Source organism: Mus caroli, chromosome 2 (genome assembly GCF_900094665.2).
Source record: "Mus caroli chromosome 2, CAROLI_EIJ_v1.1, whole genome shotgun sequence".
NCBI lineage: Eukaryota > Metazoa > Chordata > Mammalia > Rodentia > Muridae > Mus > Mus caroli.
The window spans coordinates 9,891,773-9,911,817 of record NC_034571.1 but is presented as its reverse complement, the minus strand read 5'-3'; the positions used below and the strand labels follow the sequence as shown (position 1 = coordinate 9,911,817).

The following is a 20,045-nucleotide window of genomic DNA, read 5'->3' as shown; positions in this document are numbered from 1 at the left end:
GTGGTCACAGCTGTGATGCGACTGATGAAGCTGTGGCGGAACCAGAGACAGGGAAAACATTTGCCAATAGACGAGGTTCTTGGGAGGCTCTACAAAGGCCGAGTGCTGTAGCCCGAGCAATGCACAGCCATCTCAGGCTGAGAGAGTGACACATTTCAAAGGTCAGAGCAGTGCACATCCTGGGCTGTCGTAACAGTTCACTGGTAGGATTCAATGTAAAGGTGGCCAGGTGAGATGCAAGGGCTAGCCCAGACCCTTGGAAATGGCTTCTGCACACCTAGTGGGGGTTTGTTGAATTCTAGATTGCTACCAGGAGTCATTTTAGGTAATGATCATCCTGCTGTCATAGAGCTCACACTACAGTGGGGACACCAGTGGCAAACAAATAGGTGGCAGTGGTGGCAGGGAGTCAGGAGTGCTGCCCCAGTTTACATAGTGGAGCTCTGGTTGCAGATCTTTTCTGCAGGAATTTGTCCTACAGGGTAGTGGGTGTGAAATATGAGCAGTTTTGTCTGAAAGCTCGGTGCAAAGAGGGTTAATGGGAGGTTGAGGTAAAGGGCAAGAAGCCGATGGGAAAGCCACCTTTGTCCAAGGTGATCTGTATCAGTTGTAGTGGGGAAGAAAAGGGATTTAATTTGAAAGTGATATAGAAGGAAGCTTGCCAAGACAGTTACAGATGGGAGGGGATCCTACCTAGATTCCTGTGTTGGGCAGCTATCATAGAGTTAGAGCTGGAAACAAGTTTGGGAAGAGCATAAGCTCAGGCCTGGTTTAGTTGACCTTGGGCTATCTTAGGACATCGGGTAAACTGGACCATGCACCTTAGGTACGTCCTTGCCCTTCTGGAATTGCTTGTATTTTCAGCTCTAAGTTTATTGATTATGTAAAACATCTTTCAGTGTTTGATTCCGTAGAGCTCCATAGAGGTTGCCATTCCCACAAAATTTTCGTTTTTTTGGGAAAGGAATTAAGCTGAGTTTTAATAAAGGAATCTCTGCTCTTAGATCTCATGGAGGTTTATACGTGCACGTTAAGGCAGGATGAAGAGGACTGCTTAGTGTTAGCAGGCCAAATCAAAGTGTGCACTTAGGAGACCACAAGCACCATGGTTAGGTCCTGGTCCAAAGGGCACACTCACCAATCATTGAATTATGCAGTACTTGCCATTTTTTATGATGATTGCAAGACATGAATGAGCTTCAGGCCAGCTGTAGTAAGAGGAAAATTTGAGATGTCCTGAATTTTTGAAGCACAGTGTAGTGTGTATTTTACAAGAAGTGAAAAGCCATAGGGTTGTCAGGGCTATAGTTTTGGGGCTAACTTCATTGTAGAGGACATACCCAACTGCCGAGGACTGTCAGCCTAGTTTGTTGCTAACGCTCATCCTGTAAGCACTTGGTCGTTAGGGAAGCAGGTGTGCGTCACTGACTGGCTTCATAGGGAAGCTTTCTCTCTTGTAGTGAGTAGTCTAAGAGTTTGGTAGGCCCTGAGGAAAGCCGGCCTGGGACTCCCTGTCCCGAGACTTGCAAATCCACTTTTGGCTTCCCTTCTGCGCAGTCATTTCTCAGGAGGCCAGATTGGTCGAGGTGGGCAGCAGCATTGTGTCTGTTATTAGAATGATCAATGGTTGGATTGATTTTCAGTGTCAAGTCTCTCCTCCCTTCCAGTGTCTGTCGGCTTACACTGAAGTTGTTTATACAGTGTTTAAACTGACTTTTAGGTATTCTCAAAGGCAGCCTTCAAAAGAGACATAAAGGTCTAGAAGGGTAAAAGATAATATCGAAAAATTCTCTTAGATTTTTATATATGTATATACATGTATGTATGTATGTAATTTGATTCTCTGATGTTATGATAAGATGCTAGCAAAAAACAACTTTGGGGAAGAAAGGATTTGGCCCACAAGTTACAGTTGATCATCAGGGGAAGCCAAAGCAAGATGTCAAGGCAGGAACTGAAGCAGAAAGAACAGGGAAAACCTGCTTACTTGCTCACTTTCTCTGATATATTTGGTTCCCTTTCTCAAACAGCTCAGGCCCCCCTGTATAAGGAATGGTACCACCAGTGTCTGAACCTTCTTATACCGCTGAGCAACAGGAAAGTCCTGCCCCCCAGACATGCTCATAGGTCAGTCTGATAGAAGCAATTCTTCACTCGGGATTCCCTTTTCCTGGGTGTTTTTAGTTTTTAATTTAACTAACATTAGCCATCCCACATACATGCTCACACATGCACACATATAAATGTGCATATCATAAATGTTATGATCCTAACCTTCTTGTAGTGTGTCCATCCTGGGTGTTACTTTCACAGTGTTACACTTTCAGTCTCCAGAAGTTTATTGCCTCCCAAACCTGAAACAACTCATTTGCCTCTCCCTGCCCCAGGCCCTGGCAACCAGCATTCTAGCTAGAGATAATTCTGAACATTAGTACATAGGTGTTGAACAGGAAGTTGATTCCCTTCCCATTACAATGAATGGATGAAATAAAGCAAATATCCCAAATGTATGTTTTGAAACAGTTTCTCTTTAGACAGACAGGTATTTTAAGTATGGAGCGGGCTATTTGAGTTTTTCTATTGGAAGAAGTAATAACGAAAAATTTCCGTACATTTCATGAGCACAGGTTGTCAGAGTAGAACTATTAAACTATTAGTACTATATGATTGCAATGTGAGGTAAAATATGAAGACCATCTAAGCAGAGTAAAGTGACGTTTACTAGAGGCAGGTGGTGGAGATCAGGGAGTTAAGAAATTGTTAAAGGCCCAAGAATTTCAGTTATTCAGGAGTAAGTTCAAAAGATTATTATATACCACAGTGACTAGCATTAACAATATTCCCTATATTTGAAAATCACTCAGAGAGTAGATTTGTGTGTATTTGCATTTCTGGTGTATTTTCAGCAGCACACACACACACACACACACACACACACGGATGGCAATTTCTTCTTGTTTGTTAAATTATATGAACACAATGAAAAATCAAGTACCGTTCAGTGAACGCAGAACCATAATGTGCTTTTGGACTTCGATCCTGCTGAACTGGGCTTACACTGTCAGGTTCCAGTGTTCTGTGTACGTATGTGCTTTTTAAAAGAAGACTTGTGCCTTCTGTCTCCCCACACTGCAGCATGAATAGGTTGAACACGCTGCCTCGAGGATTCGGCTCCCTCCCGGCTCTGGAGGTCCTGGACTTAACTTACAACAACCTGAATGAACATTCTCTTCCGGGAAACTTCTTCTACCTCAGTGAGAAACTTTTAATTCTGTAAATCTCTTTCACATGGTACTTTGGTCCTAAGAGTAAAAATTTATTTGCCAGTGCTGAAACTCGTAAGAGAAATTATTGGGCATATATATTTTTTCACCACAGAGTCCTTTTGAATATTCCTTCATCGCTCAGCAGTATTTATATTTGATGTATAGCTGGCTGACACCATTGGGCAGGAGTGGGCTTAGCAATGTCACATTAACTTTCCAGGAGAGATGTTAGTACCTCGTCTCACATTTAGCTGAGAATCTTGACTTCTGCTTAAAGAGTGTGAACAAAAAATAAAATAATAATGTTTTCCCCAGTTGCTGTTAATTCCCTGAAATACACTGCTAAAGATACTCTAGACAATTATTTGTTAAAATCTACCCACTCTTAAACTGCTAACAATTGTTTAAAAACCGAGCTCAGATCCTCATTTAAGTTTTTGAAGAATTTTTGTACGGACTGATTTAGTCTAGTAGATAGCCATTATGGAATCATTAATTGCGGATGGCCAAATGTTTATCTTTTCATAAATTTCTTGCTGTAGATACACTTGAAAATCAGCATGACTGGTTTCCTAGCAACTCATGAAATACTTAGGGAAGGGCTGCGTGTTTTAAGTTAGCGTTCTGCATCTGTGAGAAGTGACTTCTGTCATGCGGAGACTCTGTTGACAACGTTCTGTGCTTCTGTTCCTCATTTACTTTTGAGTCAGGGTCTCATTCTACAGAGTTATCTGGCTTCAGCCTCAGTGTGGACACTAGTCTGGTCTCACACTATGGTGACTGCCCTTGCCTTAACCTCTTGTCATGATCCCCACACTAGAAAATCTGCTCTTTTTTTGAACCGGCCTCTACCAGACATTCTGAAGCACGTGAAACCAATTATAAATTATCTTCTTGGATCTCAGAGGAAATTATCTTTGTTACACATGTTAACATTCAGTTCTGTCAACCTTACCCATGTTAGAATGAAGGTGGATAGCTGTTAAGGCATTATTTTAAAGTACATCTAATTAAGCATGCTTTGTTGTTGTTATTCCTGTTGACTGCTATTTGAGGATTTTATCCTCCAGTGGCTGTGATCACACCATCTTTGTATAATCTGTTCATGGCGTGACTTTTGGCATTCTACTTGCTTCAGGCTTTAATCTCTTCAATCCATGTCATTCATTCAACTCCCTTGTCTTCATATTGTTTCATCATTGAAGCTAACAGGGAGTGATCTGATTAGGGGATCAATAAATTGAGATGATGACACCTATCACCAGAAGGCCCTTCATGTACATATTTATTCTTAACACCGATCTGTTTGTTTAAGAAAGTGCGAGTCTGAAGTAGTAGATCTTGTTTGGTTACAAGAGCCCCCTTCCTCTGGATTCTGATGTGGGTGGCACAGCAGTCCTTTCTCTGGAGATGTTAATGGTATGATCTGGTGTAAGAGAGAAAAATTGCTACCTTTTCTGAAAACGTTGAAACTGTGCCGAACTCTTCCTGTCAGTCTTCTCGGATACAGATGTTTCCTGGATGTCCCAGTGCCACAATCAACCAGTAAATCTAGGTCTGACCTGCTTGTTATTATAGTGAGCCCTAGGCATGCCACCGTTTTTTCACCAAGCCGGGGTTATTAATCAAAGCCAGCTCCCTCGTATTGATCAGACCTCAAACGGTTGGATTCCATGCCACCCTGCTTATATATTGCTGTTTAATTTGCAGCCACCCTGCGTGCACTCTATCTAAGCGACAACGATTTTGAAATCCTGCCTCCAGATATTGGGAAGCTCACAAAGTTGCAGATAGTAAGTAATTTATCTAAATTCTTAGAAAATCAATTCACTCCCGCAGCCCTTGTAGGAGTGGAATGGAGTCAATTTGAGCAGGAGTAAGGTTTGTTTTGTAGGAATGAACCAGAGCTCCAGCTTCTTTCTTGTTTAGCCACAGACACTTTGAAGTGAATTGAAAAGATCAAGCCCTGAAGGAAGAGAGGGCTTCTGGTGAGGGTGTGAGTTTCTGTTGAGCACCTCTTTATGAAAGATTGTTTTGACAGCTCCCTGTTTTTGTATATTTAGCTCAGCCTCAGGGATAATGACCTGATCTCACTGCCTAAGGAAATCGGGGAGCTGACCCAGCTGAAGGAGCTCCACATTCAGGGGAACCGCCTGACCGTTCTGCCTCCAGAGCTAGGTAAGGTTGCTTGTCCAGTCTCAGTGCTGACTTCAATGAATAGTTATCCCAGCGTTGCAACCCTGGTCAACCTCTCTCCTCTCCTGGGCACTCACTCTCTCATCACCCAGGCCTCCAATTCTAATCAAATTAAGGACATTTGTTATTGATATTATGAATTGACCTTCTGTAATCTCAGAAATTGCTGTCCAGGGATTGCCAAGAACATGGTGGTATAATCAGAGGGGCTTGGGGTTAGAGCTTCCTTTAGAGTACTTGTGTGCGAGCTGAGTAAGCTTTCTGGATCTTGCTACATTAGTAATACCTTTTTATCAAATCAATACTCTTATTATCTGTTAGTTATCCCCCCGCCCCCAGAAAATTTCACCTACTTGATAAACCGTATTAATTACAACTACTTGAGACTTTGCCTTTTCCAATGGTGGTTTTGGTTCTGCCCTTATGTCATCTCCAGTGAGAATTGTTAAATGTACACTTATTGGTAACTCCTTGGTCCTGTTCTTGGTAGCTAAATTTCAAGTCCCTGGGTGGCCCAGGGTAGGCGTCTGGCTTCTCTCTCTCATGACCTCTGAACCCACAGCTTCAGCCCATTGCTGCAACAAGTTCATAGGTGGCATGCGCTTAGAATGCCAGCTCATGGGAAGTAGAGGTAGGCCAACCACGAGCCACCTTGGGTCATACAGTGAGACTCTTTAAACAGAAACAATAAAGCCACAGAGTTCACTGATTTGTCATTTCTTCTATCCTTTGATAGAGCCACCTGGCTTTCTTGAACTGATACGATTTCTTGATTATTTGGTTCTCCACATCAATATAGCACATTGAAAACAGCAGCACTCTGACTCACACTTGGACATCATCATTCTCCACAGAGGACCGGTGCTTTTCAAAGGCCAGTCTTTACAAATGGGGATATAAGATGACATGAGAGAAAGAACATTTTCACATCTGTCCCCGCTTTCTCCCCATGCTTGGCAGAAGGCATCAAGTCAAACAAAACCTACTGACTGACTTAAGGAGGTGACAACCTTGGATACAAAGGTGGTAGGAAGGTTGCAGGCACAGTTCTGTCTAGTATCTAGCACCAGGCACAAGTCAGCAGTTTCCCTGCCATGTGTGACTCCTGGTTCCCACACAGGAAACTCTAGTTCTGAAGCCAAGTGCTGTATAACAGGTAAGCAGGCGCCTGGAGAGGTGGCCTGGTAGTTAGAGCATTACTGCTCTCCCAGCGGACTCAAGTTGGTAACCTGCACCTGTGTAAGATGGCTACCTACAACTGCAGCAACAACTGCAACAACTGCCTGTAACTGCAGCTCCTGGGAATCCAACTTTTCTGCAGCACCTGCATACCTGTAGTATACCCTCACACATATACCACGCATACACGGGGAAAAAAGCTTTAAAGACAAGCAGTCACCTGACTTCATGGATTGAATACTAGTCTCCCCACTTCTCCCTTCTCCTTCAGCCCTGCTGTTGGAGGTAGGAGGATTAATTTTATTTTATGATTTTTCAGGGCTAAGGGGTAACTTAGCACCTTTCTTCACGGAAAGAACAAAGCATAGGGAGCCCCCTAAATCTTGTTGTTGTTGATGATGTTGCTGTATGTAGTACAGACTTGTAAACCTACTAGTTGAGATGCTGAAATAGGGCAGTCCCAGGTTCAAGGCCAGCCTGGGCTTAGTGGACCCTGTCTAGGGTCTTATCACATGCTGCTTAGTGAAAACTTTCTAAGATGGAAAAACTCGCCTAAGGAAAGACTTGGGGAAGTAATTGTTAACCATGGATTTTAGCATTAGCAATACTTGGCGACTTTTTACAGAACATAAATAACCCACCTCCTCCTACGCTATTGAATCAAAACTCCATGTGTGAGACAGCGCCTTGTGTAACAGGATGAAGCTCGCTCAGCGCTTCTGACGTGTGTCTTTGGCTAGTGTGATTAGTAAAACTGGAAGAAGTAAATATGCATTTGGTTGTCACTTTGACTTTTTTTTTTCAATTCTTCAAGCAATATGGTAATATAAAGTATTGGCTAGGCAATTTTTTTTATTGGATAATTTCTTAGAAATGTGCCCAAAACCAGAATAGACTTATCTATGTATTTTAAAACTTTATTCTTTTTTTATTTGATGTAAATATTCTATGTCATCAGTTTTCTTTGATATTTTCTTTAAGCTATCCAATAGCAACTTGTGCAATTTTTAAATTTAATTTAATTTAATTTTCTTAGGAATAGAATTAAAAAAAATACCAAAAATATCTTTCCATGATGCTGCTTTTACAAGCTCATACCTAGACAATGTCGGTGTCCATGTCTGCCTGGTAAATCTTTTTCTACTTTGAAGTGAATACATTAATTTGAAATATACAGGAAAGTCTTGGAAGTCTTAGTTAATAATCCAAAATAAAGGTGAAGACTCTAAATTACCTTTTTTGAGCATTACCTAGTTTTGTTTATTTTAAAAGCCAAGGGTGGCATGCTAGCTGGTAATATAATAATAGCTAGTAAGGCCTTGGATGCTAGGTTACTGTGATAAGTACTTTTCCATGCAGTCTCTCATGCAGTCATGATAGTGGTGAACAAACCTTTGGTGGAGGGGTGACATATCCAGAAGGACTCAGCTCTGGAGTCACAGTGGCTGTACTTGAACCTGTCAATCTCTCCTTCTGACCCTCTTTCCTGAACACTGTGATGGACAGTGGTCAGGAAAGTAGACACTCACCCATCTATCAGGAAGAAGAGTCCTAGACATGTACTTCTGATTTAGAACCAAAGGACAGTACCCCTTTAAGATGGTGAGAAGGAAAGTTGAGACAGTGAGACAGCCCAGTTGCATGGCTGAACTGTGAGTTGCTTTGCTGGTCCATGAGTGAGGCTGCAATACTGTGCAACATGTGCCAGAGATGGGCTTTGCAAAATGAGTTACTAAGGGAGCACCACAGTAGGAATGGCTTCTGTTTGTGCGCATGACCATCTGAACCAAGCCTCTCCTCTCATTCAGCTCATCCTCTGTCTCTGTGGTATCTTCAGGGTATATTTTCAACTTGTATTTATATATTTATTTTTTACATATTGGAATAAGCAAGTGCTCCTAAGATTTTGTGAAAATTCTTTCAAGTAAACCCAGAGTTTGTAATTTGAAACCTCACTGGTGAGAGAATTTCAGCCAAACAAAGGAATCTGGATGAGTTCTGACTTGTCTGATCCAAGGATGTGAAGGAACATAGCGAAATAAAAGTCAGAGGCTTGCTTGGAATTCTTTGGCTCTTCTTTTCCTTGTGTATGTTACTTAGACCATATTTCTGGTATAAAGTACTTGCTTCCGTGTCAGGCTGTACACCTTGTAATGGTTTGAATGAGCAGCAGCACCCCAGGCTCCTGGGAACACTTGGTTCCCAGTTCTGGATACCATCTCAAGGTGTGTGGCCTTTATGGGGCTGAGCCTCGTTGGCAAAACTATGCCACCGAGGCGAGGGGTGTCTTTGAAGATTTCAGCCACTTTTCTAATGCAGCCTTCTCTCTTTCCTAGCCTACCACCATACTATTGTCATTGCCATGGTGGTGGGTTGAGATCACTTTGAAACCAGGTGCCAAGATAAGCCTTTTCTCCCTTAAGTTGTTTCTGTCAAGTTGTTTCTCAGTATGATGCAGAAGTAACTAATATGGGATGGATCACCAGGTAGGGCAGTCTCTGGATGGTCATTCCTTCAGTCTCTGCTCTACACTTTGTCTCTGTAACTCCTTCCATGGGTATTTTGTTTCCCCTTCTAAGAAGGATCAAAGAATCTGCACTTTGGTCTTCATTCTTCTTGAGTTTCATGTGGTTTGTGAATTGTATGTTGGGTATTCCGAGCTTCTGGGATAATATCCACTTATCAGTGAGTGCACATCATATGTATTCTTTTGTGATTGGGTTACCTCACTCAGGATGATATGTTCCAGATCTATCCATTTGCCTAAGGATTTCATAAATTCATTGTTTTTAATAGCTGAGTAGTACTCCATTGTGTAAATGTACCACATTTTCTGTATCTGTTCCTGTGTTGAAGGACATCTGGGTTCTTTCCAGCTTCTGGCTATTATAAATAAGGCTGCTATGAACATAGTGGAGCATGTGTCCTTATTACATGTTGGAGCATCTTCTGGGTTTATGCTCAGGAGTGGCTGGGTCCTCAGGTCTAATTTTCTGAGAAACCACCAAACTGATTTCCAGAGTGGTTGTACCAGCTTGCAATCCCACTAGCAATGGATGAGTATTTCTCTTTCTCCACATCCTCATCAGCATCTGCTGTCACCTGAGTTTTTTTATCTTAACCATATACAATCACTAAACCCAGACACTATTGTGGATGCCAACAAGTGCTTGCTGACAGGAGCCTGTTATATCTGTCTTCTGAGAGGCTCTGCCAGTGCCTGACAAATACAGAAGTGGATACTCATAGCCATCCACTGGACTGAACACAAGATGGAGCCAGAGAAAGGACCCAGGAGCTGAAGGGGTTTGCAGCTCCAGAGGAGGAACAACAATATGAACCAACCAGTACCCCAGAACTCCCAGACACTAGAACACCAACCAAAGAGTGCACATGATGGGATTTATGGCTCCAGCTGCATATGTAGCAGAGGATGGCCTAGTTGGTCATCAATGGGAGGAGAGGCCTTTGGTCCTATAAAGGCTCTATGCCCTAGTATAGGGGAATGCCAGGGCCAGGAAGTGGGAGTGGGTGGGTTGGTGAGCAGGGGGAGAGGACAAGGAATGGGGGTTTTCGGAGGGGAAACCAGGAAGAGGGATAAAATTTGAAATGTAAATAAATAAAATATCTAATAAAAATAATTAATAGTTGTCTCTAGAGTGCTAGATATAAATTGGGTTACCTGCTAATTTATTTATTTATTCATTCATTCATTTAGCAATTATTAATTTTCTTCTTTAGTCCCCTGCCCCTTTCATTCCAAGGGACTTGCTTTCCCAAGAAGGAGAATTCACTTATTCAACAAGTATTTATTAAGCCCATATTTTGTATATTTGCTAGGGATTATAAGCAGAGACATATCATACGGAGCTGTTGTTCTAGTGGGGATACAGAAAAAGGCAGGTGGGAAGAAAGGGAAAGAGACCAACAGACAATAGACAAAGACAGAAAGCTAGCTAGGTCAGTAAAGAGGATATATCCTATGCTGTTAAAAATGAAGCCTGAGTAAAGTGCTGAGAAAGGGAAGAAGTAGTCTGAGAACCCTCACTTATTGCACATTTAATTCAAACCTTAAAGATGGGAGGTGCTTTCTTCTTTGGGTTTCCAGAATATCCTGAAGACCAGCTGAGACACTTAACCTTGTAGACTAAACAACTACTAGATTCTTGGATATTCCACAGATAGATAGCCATGGTTGGCCTTAGCTGGACCACAGCCTGTAATTTTAATTAATCTTTTACATAGAGATTTGTTCTGTCAGTTCTTTTCCTCAAGAATGCCCAATTAATACAGATTTTGGTACCAAAAATAGTTCTAACGCAACAGAAGTATATGGATAAATTTTTTAAGTATCTGGAATGGGTCTTTAAATTTGATGACACCTACAGTTACTGAAGCCTCTTCCAGAAGCTTGGTGACTATTCAAAGCCCATTGGGTAAACTATTTTCCAAACTTATGGAGACAAATGCCTTTGGGATTGAAGTCAAGGAGGGAGACACTGTAAGTGACAGTAGTTTGCCTCACTTAAACTTGCTGTCTCCACGTTGGTGACCTTGAAGGAAAGCTACCTGTGGATCACTTGCCAAAGCCGACTAAGGCTAACAGTGACTCTCTTCTGTCTCTAGTATTTTCTCTAGTTCACCAGAATCATTGCCCAAGCTGGCTTCATTGTTTAATTGTCCCTGGTCAAATGAAAATGAAGAGATTATGTAAGATGCAGTATTTTTTTTTAAACTTAATTTTTCATTAAAAATTCTATTTTATTGTCTTAGGTTTAATTTAACATTTTTGGAGACCAGGCCTCAGGGTAGCTTAGGTCTCACATCTGCTCTGGTACTGATTAAAAAGTAATTTTTAATATCATTAAAAATAATTATCCTGTTGTTTACTAGATACTTAGATGGTTTCAGATATTTAGTTCATCGAATGCTAGCAGTTGGAGGTTGGTCTAGATGGTAGTTAAAGCTGTATAATAGGCACCCGTCATTCATTCAAACTCTACTGTAGAAAATTCCAAGCATGTCCCTTGAGGCCTTAATGAACTCCTGTTGGTTTTTCTGTCCTGCTTGGTATATTCATGCCACCGTTGCCTACGCATACTTGAGTTGGACAATCTTGCTGTGCGTAACTCTCTGACTTGGGCTCTAGTCCTCCACACAGAGGAGGGCAGTGGTGGCTCCTGGCAAACACTCACCCATGGGGGCTTCATAAAGTGACTCTCCATATTCTCCTTAGCATTAATTTATTCTGTTTCTTTTCTCTATGCCCATTAGAAGAGGTAAATTGTGATTCTGGCCTTGATGCCCCTGTAGGAAGCCTGCAAACAGACAGACAAACAAATCACTAAACATATATATGTTCTTGAGGAGCCTGACAGAGGGAATTTGGGAAGACATAGTTTTATAGTTTGAATCTGAAATGTCCCCAGAGGCTTATGTGTTAAGCATTTATTCTCTAGAAGGTTGGTGCTATATTGAAAAGATGTGGAACCTTTAAGGGTTCGTAGAACCCTGGGGGCTGCCATTTGTAGTCCCTGATTGTGGCATCTCTGCTTCCTAATGCTCTCTCCCACCATGAACTCCATCCTGTCTACACAATCATGATGGACAGAGAACTTCCAGAAGTGTGAGCCAAAGAATCTTCGCTCTTATAGGTTTTTGCTGTGAGATCTTTGTCACAGTGATGCAAAAGTAACTGGTAGTCCTAGGTAAGTGGGTGGAATTTTCCTGAGGTGAGCCAGGGAGAAGAGAGAGGAAGAGAGAGCCAAGAGCACCTGTCTTTGTTGACATTGTATCTATATTAAATATTTCCTTATTTAAAATGATTTTATTCTTCTGTCTTGCTCTAACGAATACATAAAACAATATAAGAAAAGAAAACCAGTATTTAGAATATAAACGTGCCTACTCAATATTTTTTATAAGTATCATTTTACTCGAACTCTAACAACCTGGAGAAATTGAGGTCCTTCTCCCCAATTAGTGAGTGAGTAACAGAAAGCTCAAAGAGATTAATGACATGCCAAGGACACATGGGAGATGTTATGATTGACTCTGAAATCCCTCACCCCCCAGACTCAGATACTTGAGTACTTGGTCCCTGGCTGATGGCATTGTTTGGGGGGTCTGTAGACATGAGCTGGTGAAATTGGGTCACTAAGAACAGGCATTGAAGTTCATGCCCACTTTTGGCTCTAGCACGTTCTTTTTGTTTTCTGATCAACCATGATGTCAGAAGCAGCAGCCACAGTTTCCTGCTACTAAAGACATCACAGCTTCTGTTACTATGGCCTCACATCCATGTTAGACTGTGTCATTCAAACCTGTGAGCCCAATTAAATCTCTCTCGTCTCCTCAATTGTTTCTGTCAAGCATTTTGTCCTAGTCATGAGAAAAGAAAGCTTACACCGGGGTCAGACTGGGCCTTGGAGTGGAAGTCAGGCCACTATGTGTGGTAAGTTCTCCACGTTAAGAACAATAGGATGCTGGGCTGTTAACCACTTTGTTTCATGCCTTTTTAAAAACAAAATAACATATAGATTGGCCTATATAAATAAAATCTTATTTTAAAAAGCTGTATATATTAATGAAGACACATACTGTAACAGACCTACTGTTAAGACTATGGAATGGCGTGTGGTTTGCTGTGGCTGAAGAGATAGATACACCAAGTGGCAAAGGCTCATTTATTTTCTATCTTTGTTTTTTTCAAATTTGTTAACTGTGTGTGTATGTGTGTGTGTATCTTTGTATGTGTGTGTGCACATAAGTGAAGGTTCCAGAAGAGGGCATCAGATCTCTCCTGGAGATGGAGTTACAGACAGATTTAGCTCCATAAGCAGGTGCTGGGAACTGAACTGAGTCCTCTACAAGAGCAACAAGTGTTCATAAAGATTGAGCAATCTTTCCTGTCCCTGCAGAGTTTCTTTCTACCCAAAGCCACGTTACTTGTCTATGTACAAAATTGGTTACTCACATCTTGAGGCTGTTTTTAAACTTAATAGAATTACGTATTACCGTAGTTGTTTTGCCCAAATATCTCTATTTGCAAAATTGCCTCCTAAAGTTCGTCTCAGTTGTGGTTTTTCTGAAGGAAGAGCTCGCTGCCGTCTCTGTAAGGGGACCCTAAAAGGGATTTTCATTTACTTCAAATTACATTGACATCGTTTATGTTCAAAGGATCTGATTTTTAGTTCAGAGCTCTTGATTTCAAAACTAAGTGTTCCTTCTGGTAATTTATAAACATGTTGATATTGAGCCAGTGAGGAGGTATAATATCCCATTAGATGACAGATTGTAATGATCCCAAACATGTTCCCTAATTTTATGTGAAAAAAAAGAAAGTGAAAAGAATACAAAATTTTTGCCAAACTTTAAATTTTGACTTAGCACTGCTGGCTGGCTTTTTCATGATATTCCTGTGGTAATCTATTTTTCACCAGACTTCACAAAAAAGGCCATGTTTCATATCTTTTGATTCTCCGTGGCCTTTAGTTGGTCATCAAAAACGACCCCCTCTCAAGCCTCCTCCATGATATTTTTTAACAAGTCCCGCTTTATATATTCTTTTCCAGTGAATCATTGGCCCCAGAAAATGCTTTAAGCATGGATTTTTAAACGTGCTAAGTGAGCCGTATTTCTACCTGATGAGTTACTGTCGTAAAGGGGGTGGGAAGCTGTGTCATATCAAACCTTTCTGTTGTGCAGTATAAATTTCAGGAGGCACGTCAGGTTCGGTGTGATTGAGCACGTGCATCAATCTGTGTTAGCACCAGCTGGCAAAGCATGCCACTGTTTGCAGTGGGCATCCTTTGATTTAATGGGACACTAAATGTGTTCTTGCCCTGAGAGAAATGCCGGCAGTAACCAAGCTCCAAGATTTAATTTTTGTTATTCCACGGGCATGTCTGTAAATACAGTTCTCATCACCTGAATACATATATAATGCCTTGTAGTTATATGGCATCTCTCTCCAGAGCATCTCTTGAGCAATGCTATGCTCAGTCTGACCTTGGATAATATTACAAATGTGAGTGTGAACACTTTGGAGTAGACTGGGGATGGGTTTCCTTTATATTGCCAACCCCCGGGATCTAGTGATGAAGCTGCGACTACACTTTTTCATAAGTCATTTCATAAGTTTCAAGATTATGTTCCTTTAGGCCTTTCTGGAACTGTTCATGTGTTCTAGTTTCCTACAATGACTAGTCTGCGGTCAGAGCATCTAAATATGCCATGTGTACTTACGTCAGTTTGAAGGCCCTGGACTTCAATGCTAAGAAGCTAGTCTAAGCTTATACTAGGCCTCAGTTACCACCCCATTGGATGACCATATTCAGTTTTCTTTTTTATACTAGTTTCTCTGTAGGATGTGTTCTTATGTCTGCTGGTTTGGAGAACAATAGTAAACGAAGCAATTTCTCTCCGCTGAGAACAATAATCCCTGAAAGAAGGAAGCAATGAAGCAAATGGTCAAAGTTTGCAAAATAGAAATGGCTAGTAATGTCTCCGATTGCATAACCGTAGGCTCCCTGTTACCCACCTGTCTGATGGGTAACCTTTATCTCTTACCTGGCTTCCTGAATCTAAAAGTCTGAAATCTGACACTCACTAGAAGCCAGTAGAACTCCCTCCTTGGAAAATTCCTCTTCTGACCTCTTGTGGCAGGTTGAAGTCCAAATACAGATAACCATAACACTACTGTATAGAATTGGCTTCCAAGTTTGTCTGCGGTGGCTACGGGATTCAGACTGTGTCTGTGGTGGCTATGGGATTCAGGCTTTGTCTGCTGTGGCTACAGATATAAACATATTGATAATTTAGATTTGGGCCCATCCCTATGATATCTCATTATGCAAATGCAAACATTCCAAAATCTGAAACAAATGTAAAACCTAAAACTGCCCTGGACCCAGGCATTTCAGATAAGGGCTACTCAGCCTCAGACAGCCTCCTCTACGAAGTCATAGCCTTACTCTTTCATGTCAGTTGTCCAGTGAGGAGGTGCTCTTGTATAGCCACAAATGGAATGCCGTCGCCTCCCTAACTAGAATCTCTGGGTGCATGCTGGGAAGGGTTGTGCAGGTACTCTTGCCTTGCACTGGTGAACAGCTCTTACCTGGAGAAAGCATCTTCTCCCTCACCAGCCTGCATTGCCACACCCCTTGCTGTGAGAGCCAGCTGGAGGGCGGGAGGAGTCTGCGAAGTCTCTCTCTGTGAGAGCATGGCTTCTCTGCTTCTGTAGCCGTGGCGTGTGGCTCTTGTGTTTACAGTTTTACTCTCCGGTTCTCCGAAGACTCTCTATTTATCTATTTCACCTACTGTCTGATGGTAAATTGAGTGTCTCAGAAACCTTATGTGCACCTCTTATGCTGATGTGCACCTTTTAAATCGATGCTGTCTGTGTTGGCTTGGTATAGTTGGGATTTGCATCTCAGGTCTCGCTCCTACCACCTTGGATTGGTTCAGAAGGGACTTTAGTAGCGATTTAGTTCTTTCAGAGAACTAGCTTTGTAGTTGGGGTTTCTTTACCCGTGTTTGATTTCTTACTAATCCCCCCTCCCCTCCACTTACTTTCCTACCAGTTTGATTTATTTGTTTGTTGTTTTTAGCTTTGGGTGAGAAGTGAGCTTTCTCTTTCAATGCCTCTTCTAAAATAAGCACTTAGACATATACAGATTCCCTTACTACTATATTAGCCTTATGCCACATATTCAGTATTCGCCATATTTTCCTGCTTAAAATAGTTTCTAATTACCCTTCTGACTACATTTTAGTTATTTCAAAATTGAGAATTTTGGCTCTCTAAAACTTGGCCATTAGTGTTTCTATTACTGATTTCAGACTTACAGTGTTGCAGAATTTCTAGCCATCATCCTTTTAACACTTAAAAGCCAGCCTGGTCTACAGAGTGAGTTCCAGGACAGCCAGGGCTACACAGAGAAACCCTGTCTCGAAAAATCAAAAAAAAAAAAAAAGTGTGTTGATTAGGAGGTGAGGAGATGGATCAGTCGTTAAGAGCTCTGGCTTCTCTTCCAGAGGACCTGGGTTCAACTCCCAGCACCCACATGGCAGCTCACAACCGTCTGCGACTCCAGTTCCAGGGAATCCAACAGCCTTACACTTGCCCTACAAATCACCAATGCACATACAATAAAATTTAAAAATAATAACAAGTAAAAATGTATTGACTGATTTGCTTTACGTTCTACTATATAGTAGGCAATGTGCATGTATGTCCATCTGTCTCTAATGAAATTAATTAATTTATTAGGCAGGGTCACATGTAGTCCAGGCTACTCTCAAACTTCCTATGTAGCCAAGGATATTTGGACTTTGATCTTCCTGCTTCCTTCTCTCTTTCTCTGGGCTTATAGAACTGCACCACCATACCTAGTGTATGCAATGCCACCACACCTAGTGTATGCAATGCCAGGGCTTCCAGCATGCCTAGCAAGCACACTATGGACCGAGCTCCATCTCTAGCCCTGAACACTGTGTCCCTGAGAACATGAACTCTACGATCTTCCCTTGCAGACTGAGTTAAGCTGAGTTCCAGCTAGGAGATTTGTTATTTGGGAGCCACTTCATTCTTTGAAGGTGTTTTTAATGCTTGATCAGGATGCAGGCATACTAGGGACCAGATTACAGCAGTTCATGGGACTTTCTCTGGATGGCCTTGTTTACAGTGAAGACTGCATTCAGGATGCTTTGGGCCTAGTTTTTGATTCTCTGCCAACTCCAATAATGGTTCAGTTACATCTATCTGGAGTTGTTCACGCCTGGGGCTTTTTGTTTTGAGTTGAGGACACTTGTACTAGCTGTTGACATTGTTGAGTCAGTGATTCCTGGAAATCCTTCTGTGGCTGTTTTGTTTTGTTGTCCCCCACCCCCAACCCCCTGTTTTTCCTAGTTCCTTTCTTCTTCCTGCTGCCTTGCTTCCTTTGGAGACACATTGTGAGATCTGTCCTTTCAACTCTGCTAGTACTGTGTTGTCTGATCTCTCACTTCAGGCCTAACTGCCTAGAAATGCCTGAGGGAGAAAACAAGGAAGAGTATGGGATTTCCCTAACACATTTCCTCTTTTTGTGGGTCTAGTCCTGAACTGCATCTTTCCTGATACCTAGAAGCGCTCACAGCACTATTGTCTCATCCAGCCTGGATGCAGTCATTTGGATTCATTTTGATACCTGTGCACATTGAGAACAGTAACCTAATGTGTTTTTCTTACTGTTTGACACAGCTTCAAGAAGGAATTCTTTCAGCCGTCCATTCACTGAGAGTGTTTCTTAGCAGACATAGATGGGTCCATCGCTAAGCATGTTTTAAGTGTATCTTGGGTACCATTTCCCTGTCATATTTTAACTCCCCAGGTTAATCTCTTAGTCTTGATTGCCTTTTATGTCATTGCATATCTAAGACTGTGTTAGTTTCCTAAGTAGTGTTGGGCTACAACATAGGTGGCTCAAATAACAGAAATTGATCTCTCTCCTCATCGTGAAGGCTGGAGGTCGGATACCAAGGACTGGATCTTTTTGAGTGTTGGAACTGTTGAAGGGTCTGTTTCATACCTCTTTTCTTCACCCATGGAAGACTGTTCCCTCTTTGTCTTCCTCATCCTATGTCTTCACAGACCTTTCTATATGTATCTAAATCTCTTTCTCTCCTCTGGATACCATAGAGATTGGATTAATGTCCAATCACAGGACATCATTATTAGTGAATCACCTCAATGATGTCCCTGTTTGTGAATACAGCCACTTTGTGAGATCCTGGGCCTTACATAAATTGTGGGGAAATGATCTAACCAGTTCTCCCATGTCTGTAGCATATCTGATGTCCTTTGATGTAGTCTCCTTGTTTAGTCCCTTTAATTATTACAGCTACTGCTATATTGTAAGGCATTATTGTTAATTGTCAGAAGATGTTGATTCTGTTGAGAAACCCATGAAACTAGGGTTACATTTCCACCTAGGAAGCTTTATATATAACTTGGAAACTATTAAGGTACCCTGTAATTACCCACGGAGTCTTCAGTATAACATTTCTCCCCTAAACAGTCCCGTGTTAACTTTTTATTTTAGGTTTGTTTAGCCAACTGTTGGCTTACTGCTCCGCTTGTAAGTCTCTCATATTTCCTATGGATTCATGTGCAGTATGCAAATGAAGATTAAGTCATAGAAGCCCCATACATAAACTCATTGAAATGAGGGGAGAGCCACAGAAAGGAAACTACATCACTCACTCGACCCCTTCTCTTTCAAACCCAGTTCACAGGGTAAAGTGGTAGATGGTCATATATTACGCTTTCAAAAGAAGTTGGCTTTTCCTCTTGCATTTAAAAGGTTATGTGCTACACAGCGAGGCAAATAAATCACAATTCACTACAACAACCAGTGGCCGTCAGTTATATAAATTGCTGTTGAAACACGAAATCTGTCACTGAGTATGTTCTGACCATTTAGCAATTGAAACAGTGTTAACAGAGCCTGCTGAGTGGAAACCACAGAAGCAATTGTAGTGGCGCATGCAATTAGCAAGATCAGTGGTCAGTGTTAGAGGTTCACTGCTTGGTCATTTCAGTTGACTGACTCAAGTGAAAGCAATTGCTATCCCAAAGACTCAGCGAGCTGTAATTTATTGTAAGAGGATGCAGAAAATGACCTACCCAACTTGACATCCAAGAAAATATTATTCCTCACTTTCTGTGCTCCTAGAACAGTGATTACAGGATGATGCTTGCTTGCATGATCATAGGTGGGAGGTGAGAGGCTATTATTGACCATGGGCAATTAACTAGTGGCTACCACTGAATATGACTCCTTTTCCTATCAATTATTAACTCTCTATAGCTCTCTAGGGAGGTGTGTGTGTGTGTGTGTGTGTATGTGTGTGTGTATGTATGTATGAAACTTTCTGGTGTGTATTATTTCTTTAACAGCTCTTTGAACACCAATTTATTACAAATGTGTGTATTTTCTTGCCTATTCCATTGCTCAGTGTCAGTTCTTAGCCATAATGTCGACCACAGCTTTTTATGTTCACGTCTAGTTCTACTAGGTAGAACTGTCTTTGGTGTTGTTTCCTTGGCTCTTTTGTGAAATCTGGTCAGCTAGGGGGCCTGAGTGACAGAAGAGTGCTCTGACTGTGAATGAGTTCCCCCAAAATTCATATGATAGGAAAACAAAAGCTTTCAAGTCGTGCTGGTGGCTTTTGAAATGGAGCCCATGAGCAATATGTCCAGTTGGATGAGATCATGTAGGTAAGAATCACTAGGATGGATTATTGACCTTATCAAGAAAAAGAGAAGAGAGGGAGAGGAAAAGGAAAGGAAAAAGGAGGAGAAAAAGGAAGAGGAGGGAGAGGAGGAAGAGGAAGAGAAGAAGAAACAGAAGTAGGTATCCT

At 41.6% G+C, this 20,045-nt stretch overlaps 1 protein-coding gene across 2 annotated transcripts in view; it reads left to right on the top strand.

The window, feature by feature from the left end:
* Positions 1–20,045, top strand: part of Rsu1 (Ras suppressor protein 1) — a 188,558-nt gene that overhangs the window by 48,602 nt on the left and 119,911 nt on the right. For both annotated transcript variants that reach the window (XM_021149442.1, XM_021149446.2), the window contains exons 5-7: positions 3,136–3,254; positions 4,977–5,059; positions 5,330–5,444. In XM_021149442.1, coding sequence (XP_021005101.1) covers positions 3,136–3,254; positions 4,977–5,059; positions 5,330–5,444 — 317 coding nt within the window. The remainder of the gene's footprint in view (positions 1–3,135; positions 3,255–4,976; positions 5,060–5,329; positions 5,445–20,045) is intronic.